General features: G+C 44.1%; 1 protein-coding gene across 4 annotated transcripts in view; it reads left to right on the forward strand.

The window, feature by feature from the left end:
* Positions 1-12,095, forward strand: part of LOC134459683 (transmembrane protein 198-B-like) — a 67,047-nt gene that overhangs the window by 53,664 nt on the left and 1,288 nt on the right. For all 4 annotated transcript variants that reach the window (XM_063212066.1, XM_063212068.1, XM_063212067.1 and 1 more), the window contains exons 3-6: positions 3,714-3,907; positions 5,482-5,706; positions 6,601-6,766; positions 10,239-10,447. In XM_063212066.1, coding sequence (XP_063068136.1) covers positions 3,714-3,907; positions 5,482-5,706; positions 6,601-6,766; positions 10,239-10,447 — 794 coding nt within the window. The remainder of the gene's footprint in view (positions 1-3,713; positions 3,908-5,481; positions 5,707-6,600; positions 6,767-10,238; positions 10,448-12,095) is intronic.

Raw genomic sequence — 12,095 nt, forward strand, 5'->3', positions numbered from 1 at the left:
ACAAAAACAAAAAAATATATTTGGGCAGCTGTGGTGTAATGGTTTAGGGAGTTGGACTATAGATCACAGGGTTGCATGTTCAAATCCCGCCCTTATCGCTCCCTATACATCTCCATCCATGGCTGAAGTGCCCTTGAGCAAGGCACCTAACCCCACATTGCACCATGGACTGTAACCCATACCCTGTAATATCTGTAAGTCGCTTTGGATTTTTTTTGTTTGTTTGTTTTTTTTAAGCATCAGCTAAGTGTAATGTAATGTAATATAATTTGAATCTTGAGGGCCTTGGGTCATTGTTTACTTTCTGACAATGTGGAATCCCCTAACCCAAAGAGCACCAAAATGAAGAGCTTACAGCACTTGTACATGTTTCTGTTTACATGTTTCAGATAGCTACTGTAAACCAGAGGAGAACATTTGGGAGAACATTTGGGACATGTGGTGACATGCAGGGCTGCTGACATCTTTGGCTGGGCCCAGGACAAAGTAATCTGAAAGGGCCCCCCTCCCAATACATTCAATGTAATGACAACCCAGTAATGGGCCCCCTATCCCCCAGGGCCCGGGACAACTGACCCCTTTGTCCCCCCTTGTCGGTGTCCCTGGTGACATGGTTGAAAAGGGTCCGAGTGAAGACAGGATGCTTTGGTGAAATGACCTGTCATTAGCAAAATCAGAGGGCTGATAATGAACACACAGTCAAGGTGATGAACGAGTAGAAGAAAGAGAGGATAATAAGCAGCTGTGGCGGAGGAGTGTGTACTGTATGCAGTGAGTAGGTGTTAATTGGAACCACTTGTTCAAGGGAAGAGTCAAAGCTTTTCTGAGAATTGCTATTTCTGGACTACGAAAACCAACTTCACCATCATTTTCATCATAATCAATCTTTCTTTCTCTCTGATTCCCTCTTTCTCACACACATACACATACACACACACATACACATACACAAACGCAACACATATTCACATACGCACACATACACAACACGCACGCACGCACGCACACACACACACACACACACACACACACACACACACACACACACACACACACACACACACACACACACACACACACACACACACACACACACACACACACACACACACAAACACACACACACACACACATTAACAGAAATGATAGTGTACATATGAATATGCGCACCTCCTGGCGGATACACGTCAGCTGGGCACGACGCTGCTGTCACACACACAGGCATGCTGCTTCTTTCCTTCTCATGAGTTCCATTGTAGTGCTGTTGCATTATTTCCGTGCCTTCATCATCCTCCTACGGTACCACTTCTTATTGATTGCTGTTGTTTCCTAGTATCCGTTAGTGTTTGTTTTGCCCAGCGAAGGGCAAACATGCTGCTTTCATTTGGTCTCTCCTGTACTGATTGATTTTTCTCCTCTCAGTATTTCAACCGGAGAACTTTTCTCACCTCTCAAGTTCTTTCTCTCTCTCTCTCTCTCTCTCTCTATCTCTCTCTCTCTCTCTCTCTCTCTCTCTCTTCATCTTCCTCCATCTTTTCCTCTCTCTGCCCCCCCTTCTCTTCTTCTTCTTCTCTTCTTCTTCTTCTTCTTCTTCTTCTTCTTCTTCTTCTTCTTCTTCTTCTTCTTCTTCTTCTTCCGTCCACAGCTCATGATATTGCTATGCTGCCATTGAAGTGAGTGTTATTTACTACTGTGTAGCGGAGACATTTGATTCTCAGTAGTCAGTCTATTGATCTGGCTAGTATGGCTAACACATGGGGTTAGCAGGGAGACTGCAACTAGCCTACTCAGGCCTTCAAGCCAGGCCCTTTGCTGAAGTAGCCACTCCATTAAAAGAGATTAACGTTGCACCTGAACACAAATCCTGTGTTGTTTCTGTCAGGATCCGTTGCCGGAATTCGATCTGACAACAGCGGGGAGGTTAATGGTGTTGGCTAAGTGAACAAAATGGTTTGTGAAAAGGCACATGACGTCACTAGAGAGAGTTAACTGGAGTGAACAGATGGGCTAGTCGTGTAGGCAGTCATGCAACCATGCTGGTAAAAGGAATGGACTTGGAGAAGAGAAGAGAAGAGAAGAGAAGAGAAGGGAAGAGAAAAGAAGAGAAGAGAAGAGAAGAGAAGAGAAGAGAAGAGAAGAGAAGAGAAGAGAAGAGAAGAGAAGAGAAGAGAAGAGAAAGACTTTATTGTCATTGCACAAAATACACAGTTGGCCTACATAACCATTATGATAAAATACTATGAAGAATATTTAACAATTACTAAGTGCTACACATGGACATTTATACAATAAAAACAGTTAAACTTAAACTTGCTCCACACTCTCAAACAAAACTCCCAAAACCCTCATAACAAAACTAAACCCTTAAACTTAAAATGTACACTTCAGCCTCCTGCCCCTTGTCTCTCCCCTCTCCCCTATCTCCTGGGCTACTGGTGCTTCCAGGTGGTGATGCTCCTGGCCGTCCTGATGTTGTATTACACTTTTTCTCAATTGGTTTTGTACATTTTTCGAATCTTACTCGCATTTTGCAAAACATCACGTTCATTTCCAAAAAAGATTTAACAAGTGGCAAAACACCATGGATGACCTGCAAAACCCAATCTCTTGCTCAAAACCCTTGGCCAATCTCTCAAAACCAGGTTTTTGTGTCTGTGAACGTGTCAGAGCCATCAAAATGTTATGTCACTGTGTAAATGTTTTGGGGAGTGAGATCTTTCATGGATTATCATAACAAAGCATTTTGCAGAACACGACAAAATCAATTGATAATGTACAAAAACACTGAGAATTGTACACAACCATTTGCATGGTGATGAAAGCATTTGCTAAATGCTGAAAACTACGAGAAACGTATTTTACCATGTGCACAGGTAACAGCAGGAAGTCACAATTGAACAAGAAGTTTTGAGAATGATTATTCTGTTGTGAGAAATGTACAAAACCAATTGAGAAAAACTGTAATACATCATATTGACTTAATCTTAAATTCTGTCTGTCTGCCTCTCCCTCCACCTAGGCTTCCGGTAATGTTCGTGATGGGCCTGATGCAGCATTTAAAAAAATGCATTTTCAGTTCTTACTAGCTTAAATATGCACTGTGTGATATTTTTAGTGGTATCTTTCCAGAATTCATGCTACCCATTCACAAATGTTACCTTTTTCACAAACCAAAAACCACCACCATCAAATTTTATTATTTGAAGCATTCGTTATGACTGGGAAAATGGCATTTTTCATACATGAAAAGGGAGATCTTCTCCATGTCCGCCATTTTGACTTTCCAGAAATAGAATGTTTTAACTGCAAAATATACTTACTGGTCATACTAATGAATATTAGTTTATTATTTGGTAAATATTCATGAAAAGATCAAATTTGGCAATAGGCAGCACAGTTTCAGTGAACAGTTGCAATACCTAATCTTGCCACCATCCTACTGTACATAGTGCACCTTTAAATGAACCCTGACTGGCCCTACCGTGGCCTAACAATAGGGCACTTGTCTGCTACACCTCCGACCCGGGTTCGATTTCCGGCCCGGGTCCTTTGCCGGCCCTTCCCCGTCTCTCTCCCAACTTGCTTCCTGTCTGTCCTTCACTGTCCTGTCTCATAATAAAGGCTTGAAAGAAACCTTAAAATAAATGAATAAATGAACCCTGACTGTCTGTGTGCCTTTCTCTTTCTGCCTGTCTGTCCTTCTGTCCCCCTAGGCTACCGCTGCTTCAAGGCGGTGATGTTCCTGACGGGCCTGATGTTCGGCTCGGTCATCATCTTCATGCTGTGCTACAAGGAGCGCGTGCTGGACACCCAGCTGAGCGTGGAGGCCTCGGTGGGGATCGGCCTGGGCATCGGGACACTGTGCGGACTGGTCACCATGCTGGTGCGCAGCGTGGGACTCTTCATGGTAAATAACGATGAATATACCTTTTACTTACCCCTCTGGAGTAGTGGTTCCCAACCTATGGGTCGGGACCCAACCTATGGGTCGCCAGAGATTCGCAGGGGGTTGCGAAGCCCTTTTGATTTTAAGGGATACCATATATAGCCCATGTTGAATGAATGACAAAGCATTTATGCATACATATGCATAGAAGCAACAAAATGTAAGTGTTACATTAAACATTTATTCTATATTTGACCGTAGACGAATTGAGGAATAAAATAACTAAAATGAGTTTTCACAGAAAACAGAGGGTATCGTGACTCCCTCTCGTGCAGGCACTCGCGCAGTTGGGTCACCAAAGCTTATAATGGTGAAAACATGGGTCCCTGAAGAAAAAGGTTGGGAACCACTGCTCTGGAGTATCGGCCACTAACAAGGTTTCTCCAGCCCTCTCCTGTGCAAGTCTCTCCAGGTCTTCCCAGGTGTAGCCTGCCCGTAGATCACAACGCAATGAATATACATTTTACGGTAACACTATATTTTTTAACGGGGCTTTAATTACAGTGTACCTACTCATTAGATACAGTGGAGTAACTGGTGTAGTAGCATGTAAGTACAACTGTAGTACATGTTATTACATCGTACTCACCATGTGTACTTTTGTGTATCCACATACCAAGTGTGCCTTGGGACTCAGTTCAGCTCTTTGTCTCCTTAAGTTTTTATCATGGTAATATGCAGTATATTTTGTACTGATTTTAATGTTTTTCTGATTTGCACAATGCAAATTAATCAATATATCGATACAAAACATATATCAACTTTGGGATTTACCACAGTTGAAACTTGTATCCAAAAAAAATGTAACTCCAAATCTCAAAGAAGTTTGAACTTGAAACTCCAAGCTCCAAGAAGAATACCAATGTCTTACTAAACTGTAGTTTCTAAATAAACACATTAATCTTTCTCATTTTAAATGTTCTATGTGGTGACCTGCTGCTGGGTCAGACATTTCAGCTTGTGTTTTTTTCCCCTCAATGTTCTCTGTGCTGTAAGAAATATCTTTAAAATCTTTTATTTTATTTTATTCATTATTGATTTTTTTGTGATTCACTGTTTTTTTCTGTATTTATTAACAAAATCCCAAGATGGGAAACAGGAGCATTACAAAGGCAGTGATCAACACACACCCCACCCCAACCCAAATTCATTATTATTTATTTCTTCTGTGCTGTAAGAAATATGGGTAACACTTTATTTAGGGTTACATCTATTAGCACTGTTAGCAATGTTAATGCCTGTGTATTGTATAAGTAACTTGTAAGGCATGTACTAAGGAAAATCAAACATTTGTTAGGCATGTATTCGCAAATGTCTTGTTCATGCATAATTAGGGATTTATTACCAACATAACCTTAGTAAGGACCTAACAAATGTTTTATTTTGCTTAGTACATGCCTTCCAAGTTACTTATATAGGCATTAACATTGTATGTATTAGTGCTAATAGATGTAACACCAAAATAATGTGTTACTGAAATATCTTGTAAATCTTTTTAAAATTTAATTCATGATTATTTCTTTCTTCTCTCCCAGGTGGGGCTGCTGCTGGGGCTGCTGGCCGGCGTGGGCACGCTGGTGGGCATGGAGGAGCTGTCGGGCTCCCCTCCGCGCACCGTGTGGGTGCCCCTGGGCGTGCTGCTGGGGCTGGGCATGCTGTTCGCCGTGCTCACCCTGCAGTGGCAGCGCTTCTTCGTCACCCTCTCCACCGCCTTCTTCGGCGCCGCCGTCATCGCCGTGGCCGTCGACTACTTTGTGGAGGTCTGCTCATCTGCTTCCTCTTCCTCCCTCTTGTCTTCTGTCTCTCTCTCTCTCTCTCTCTCTCTCTCTCTCTCTCTCTATCTCTCTCTCTCTCTCTCTCTCTCTCTCTCTCTCTGTCTCCCTCTCTCCCTCCCTCTCTCTCTCCCTCTTCTTCTTTATGACCGTTGACTACTCTGTGGAGGTCTGTTCCGCTGCTTCGTCTTCCTCCCTCTCTTCCCCTCTTCCTCTCTCTCTCTGCCCCCCCTCTCCTTCTCTGCCTCTTTTTCTTCTTCTTCTTCTTCTTCTTCTTCTTCTTCTTCTTCTTATTATTATTATTAGCCGTTGACTTCTTTGTGGAGGTCTGCTCTGCTGCTTCGTCTTCATCCCTCTCTTCCTCTCTCTCTTTCTCTCTCTCTCTCTGCCTCCCTCTCTCTCTCCTTCTCTGCCTCTTTTTCTCCTCCTTTTTGGCTGTCGACTACTTTGTGGAGGTCTACTCTGCTGCTTTGTGGAGGTCTACTCTGCTGCTTTGTGGAGGTCTACTCTGCTGCTTTGTGGAGGTCTACTCTGCTGCTTTGTGGAGGTCTACTCTGCTGCTTTGTGCCTTTTGTTTTACAGACGTTTTAGTGACTTTATTGGGTCCCAGAGTACTATCCAAGTGTTACTCTTCACTTGTTTAGTCTTTAGCACATTGAAGGACAGTTATGTATGGTAATGTGCTATATAAATAATATTGATTGATTGATTGATTGATTGATTGATTGGTTGATTGATTGATTGATTGATTGATTGATTGATTGATTGATTGATTGATTGATTGATTGATTGATTGATTGATTGATTGATTGATTGATTGATTGATTGATTGATTGAATGGTTAAATTAACAATGCATTTTGCGCTGTGTACCTTACCATAGGTCTTTGCGCTGGTGCGCTATGTGCTGGAGAGGGTCAAGGCGCACCCCCGAGCCCGGCCCGTGTGCTGGGTCACCTGGGTGGTGCTGGGGGTGTGGCCTGCCCTGGCGCTCCTGGGGGTGCTGATACAGTGGAGGGTTACGGCCGAGGGATACTCACACACTAAAGGTGGGTTTTAGTTATCATGTGTGTGTGTGTGTGTGTGTGTGTGTGTGTGTGTGTGTGTGTGTGTGTGTGTGTGTGTGTGTGTGTGTGTGTGTGTGTGTGTGTGTGTGTGTGTTTGTGTGTGTGTGTGTGTGTGTGTGTGTTTGAGTAAAGGTGTGTATATTTGTGTATGTTTCCATTTCTTCCTTGAGTGTGTGCCTGCACCTTTTTGTCTGAGTCAGCAGAGGCTCTCCTGTTTCTCTCTCTGTGTGTGTGTGTGTGTGTGTGTGTGTGTGTGTGTGTGTGTGTGTGTGTGTGTGTGTGTGTGTGTGTGTGTGTGTGTGTGTGTGTGTGTGTGTGTGTGTGTGTGTGTGTGTGTGTGTTTGTACATGCAAGTATGTATCTACCGTATGTAGTGAGTAGAGTACAAGTGTGAGTAGGCATTGAATTTCATGGTGTGAGTGAAGACACAGCAGTATTTCTGCGTGCGTGTGCGTGTGCGTGTGCGCGTGTGTGTACGCGTGTGCATGTGTATGTGTGTGAAGTGTATTCGGTGGACACTCTGCTGCATCTCAATGAGTCTCAGAGAAGCTGGAGGCAACAGTGTGCAATGAGTACACACAAGAGGTGTGTGTGTGTGTGTGTGTGTGTGTGTGTGTGTGTGTGTGTGTGTGCGTGCGTGCGTACGTGCGTGCGTGTTTATCTATGCGTCTGGGAATGTGTGTGTTAGATACAGTGTGCGTATGCAACATATTGCGCTTTTAAGGACCAAAGGAAGCTGTGATTCATGATTGTCTGTGTACAAACCAAATATAGCGAGTTTCTTCAAATGTCACTGCTTTTTATCTACTCTAATTGATAGAATAAATTAGTCTGGCAAGCCAGACTATAAGATAAAGAGTTTGATCTGGCACTGCACAGTTCAGAAAGCTGAGGGCTGTGGGTGGGACAAAAAAACATTCAAACGGATTTTGCCCACCATGACTGCCCTAGGAAATCCCATGCTGCTTTGCATAGTCGTTAAGAGAGCATCGAGCGGTGAAGAGGCAATGACTGCAGTTTGTTTTTTAATAGACACAATTGACATGATTGGCTATGGCAGGGCTGTACATTAAGACCAATTGGTCGCATTTTGAGCCTAAATTTTGGACTGTGCGAGGAAGAAAAATGAAACGGGCGCACGTGTGCGAGTATGCTTTTCAACCCTTTAATTCGCATTTTGCTCCTGCTCGAGTGCATGATTGCGAGAGCTGGGCTTTTTTTCCGATTCCCTAATACTAAATGCGGTACGTCCTCCTCGCATACATGCACTGCCTGTCTGACAGACAGCGTCAATCTCCCAGTGGGAATGCACTTCAAAAAAGACGGTCAATGTTGCTTGAATTCCGCGTTGGCTAAGATTGAACCATCTATGCTCCCGTAGCGGTCAGAAAATAACAGAATCGCACAGAGCCATGGTTAAATATGTGGCATATAACGCGCGCACGCTCATCTCCCAGTCGAATGTTCTGTGCCAAAACTTCTAACAGCTTTTCGAAATGGGCTGCAGGAGTTTGCATTGCTAACAGGAAACCTTTTGAATCCGATAGTGAAATAGCCTCTCGGTTTGCTAGTTCATGTTATTTAAAAGACGTCGCTGTTTTTGTGTTTTCCCTAACCGCTGTCTTCCCAATTACTTCGCAAAAAATGCATCGCAAACAAAGTAGTATTAGTCAAGATATAGTTCGAGGAGCATTCAGAACAGGTACCGGTAGTGTTCACTGCGCGTAAGGGCCAGTCTAGTTGGCCCAGCAGCTACCGGTGCTGTAGGGCATGGCTATCAAAAAGAGCAGCCAACACAGTGAGATAATTTTGCGCCTCCCAGTTTCATTACACACCGTTCCAACCCACGCGTTTGAGGAATAAACTATTTTTTAAAAGCCTGTTGGATTAGCGTGTAGCCTACTATGTTTAAGACTAGTCAAGTAAATAAACTAGTCAATCTAGTTCAGTAAGCATGTGATTACATGTTTCAATCACGAAGCTATAGTAGCCTAATAATAATAGGCTAATAATAATAATGATAATAATAGTAATAATAATAATAATAATAACACATACCTTTTTCATGAACATCTGTGGTTACAGGTCTTATTCTGGTTAACCCACCACCAACCTTGGTTAATATGTTTTCTGTGGAAAACACAACCAGACTCTCTCTGTGCATTATTGCTGCGGTGATCAATGGTACAATATTAAGCACAGTAGGCCTATTTTACATTAAAAAAACACAATAATGTTTTGTAAGTGTCGCGAAATTTTGCTCCTAAACTTTTGTCTGTGCTCCTAAATTTTTGTCTGTGCTCCTAATTTTTTTCATTTAGGAGCACCAGTGCTCCTAGTGAAAAAGCTTAACGTACAGCCCTGGGCTATGGACTACGTATACGTCAGGCCGAATTGGATGAATTTCAATTCAAAGTAATGCCTTAACACGAACACTAGGCGGTGTCATTACCTTGAATTTCTTTGAATTTAATCTACACCACCCATTGAAAGTACATAGAACACCACCACCTAGTGTTCGTATTATGGCATTACTTTGAATTGAAATTCTTTCCATTCGGAATTTCGTACAAGCCTGGTATACGTATATGCCAAATGATACATACGTGTACGTGAAGCCCAATAAACGACTAAAGGCCACACCTTTCCTACAAGTAATCTCCTACGAGAAAGCCTCCAGACTATCTCCCTTGTTAGATCCTTTGCTGGCTGTTAACCAGGCAACAGCATGCAGCCTCATCCTCCCAAGCCCGCCCAGCATTTCAAAAAGGGAGGGACAAAACCTCCGTTGTGATTGGACAGGTTTGCCGTTCTTTTTTTACAGTTTTTACAGTTGTCATCAGCCGACTGCAGCGTCGTGCCCAGCTGACGCGTATCCACCAGGAGGAGCGGCATATTCATATGTACACTATCATTTCTGTTAACGTGTGTGTGTTTGTGTGTGTGTGTTTGTCTGTGTGTGTGTGTGTGTGTGTGTGTGCGTGCGTGTGTGCGTGCGTGCGTGCGTGCGTGCGTGTGTGTGTGTGTGTGTGTGTGTGTGTGTGTGTGTGTGTGTGTGTGTGTGTGTGTGTGTGTGTGCGTGCGTGCCTGTATAGTGGTGATCACTCAACAGCAGCGTGCAGCTGATGCGTATCTGTCAGAAGGAGGAGCATCACAATAATTAATGTACACTTGTGTGTGTGTGTGAATGTGTGTGTGAATGTGTGCGTCATGTGCGCTGGTGTTCATAAATCAGAAGCGTCATATGTATATACCGTAATTCATGTGTATTAATATGTGTTTGTGTGATGCGTGTGTTTACAGTTGTCATCAGCCGACAGCAGCGTCGTGCCCAGCTAACGTGTATCCGCCAGGAGGAGCGCCATATTCACACTATCATTTCTGTTAACGTGTGTGTGTGTGCGTGTGTTTGTGTGTGCGTGTGTGCGTGTGTGTGTGTGTGTGTCCATTCCAGTGGTGATCAGCCGGCAGCAGCGCCGCGTGCAGCTGATGCGTATCCGCCAGAAGGAGGAGCGGCGCGAGAGCGGCAGCCGCAGCAAGAAGAAGAAGAAGCAGCCTCCTCATCCTCACCACACGCACCCGCCCAAGGCCATGCACCCCGAGCCCGCCTACAGACGCAAGCCGCAGCCAATCAGGCGCTACGACGGGGACGTACTGTCTCCCGTAAGTACGCACGTACACTCACACTCTAGCACACACACACACACACACACACACACACGCACACGCACACACACACACACACACACACACATACACACACACACACCAGCGTACACTTTTCCACATGCAGGCAGTCAGTCAGAGCCCGCCTACAGACGCAAGCCACAACCTATCAGGCGCTACGACGGAGACGTACTATCTCCCCTAAGTACGCACGTACACTCACACACACACACACACACACACTCACACACACACACACACACACACGCGCACACACACATACGCACACACCAGCATACTCCTCACCGCATGCACCCAGAGCCCGCCTACAGACGCAAGCCTCAGCCTATCAGATGCTACGACGGGGACGCACTATCTCCCGTAAATACGCACATAGTCTTGCACTAGTCTTGCATCCTCACCACATACACCCCCCAAGCTATGCAGCCCGTCTGTAAGTAACAAGCACACACTTACAGGTATGCACCAGGGCTTGACATTAACTTTTCACCCACCGGCCTCTGTGGCTAGTGGTTTTCCCGAGTCACTAACCATTCAGGTATGCCACTAGCCACCAATTTTATATCATTAATTATTTTTTTTATCATCATAGTGTATGTCTAACCTCAGAAGATGAGGTGCTAAAGCAAGATGAGTATATAGCTTTCTACATGGAGGTATAGCAAGCAAACAAAAACTGAGTTACTAAGCTTTTTTGTGAATTTAAATGCAAACAGTTGATAAAGAAGGGGCGAACAATAGAATATAGGCTATGATGCATATGTCATACCAAGGAATAAGCTGCCAGCCAAATTGGCTAGTGACAATGAAAGCATTACTGGCCACAGCCAAGTTTTACCAGCGTTTGGCCGGTTTGCTGGTGCCAGTGTCAAGCCCCAGTGGTGTAGTCTACGTAGAACGCGGGTGTGCGGAGTATACCCACTTCTAAATTTCAGGGATTTCAGTATACCCACTTAAAATTGATTGATCCATTGTTTTGAATAGCACAAATATATACAGTATACCCAATTTAGAAAATACTCAACTATACAGTATACTTACTATAAAAAAGTAGACTACACCACTGTCAAGCCCTGGTATGCACCTATTACACAGACACATACAGTACACATCCCATAGAAGGAGCCTCTGTATCCTCACCACACATAACACACCCGCCCAAAGCCATGCACTCAGAACCCGACTGCAGACGCAAGCCTCAGCCTACAACGGAGACGTACTGTCTCCTGTATATACGTATATAATTCTCTCTCACACACATATGTATGCTGTAGAAAAGCTGCTCTCTCGACTATATTTCTTGTTTTTTTATTACTTAGTGGGATACCACACAGACAGACATTTTTGCCATCCTCAGCACCTACACACACACACACACACACACACACACACTCACACACACACACACACACACACTAGCCCAAAGCCATGTATCCAGAACCTGTATACCGAACCACAGCTCACATGCTGTGCATCAACCTTGTGACCATCTCTTGTGTGTGCAAGTAAGCATAACAACCTCTTCTCTGTCTCGCCGTCTCATGTCTCTCCTACTTGTATTATTAACTAAATGCTATCTCCCCATCTCTCCCTCTTTCTCTTTCTCTCCCCCTCCATCTTCACT

This window comes from Engraulis encrasicolus, chromosome 12, assembly GCF_034702125.1.
Source record: "Engraulis encrasicolus isolate BLACKSEA-1 chromosome 12, IST_EnEncr_1.0, whole genome shotgun sequence".
In the NCBI taxonomy this organism is placed as follows: Eukaryota; Metazoa; Chordata; class Actinopteri; order Clupeiformes; family Engraulidae; genus Engraulis; species Engraulis encrasicolus.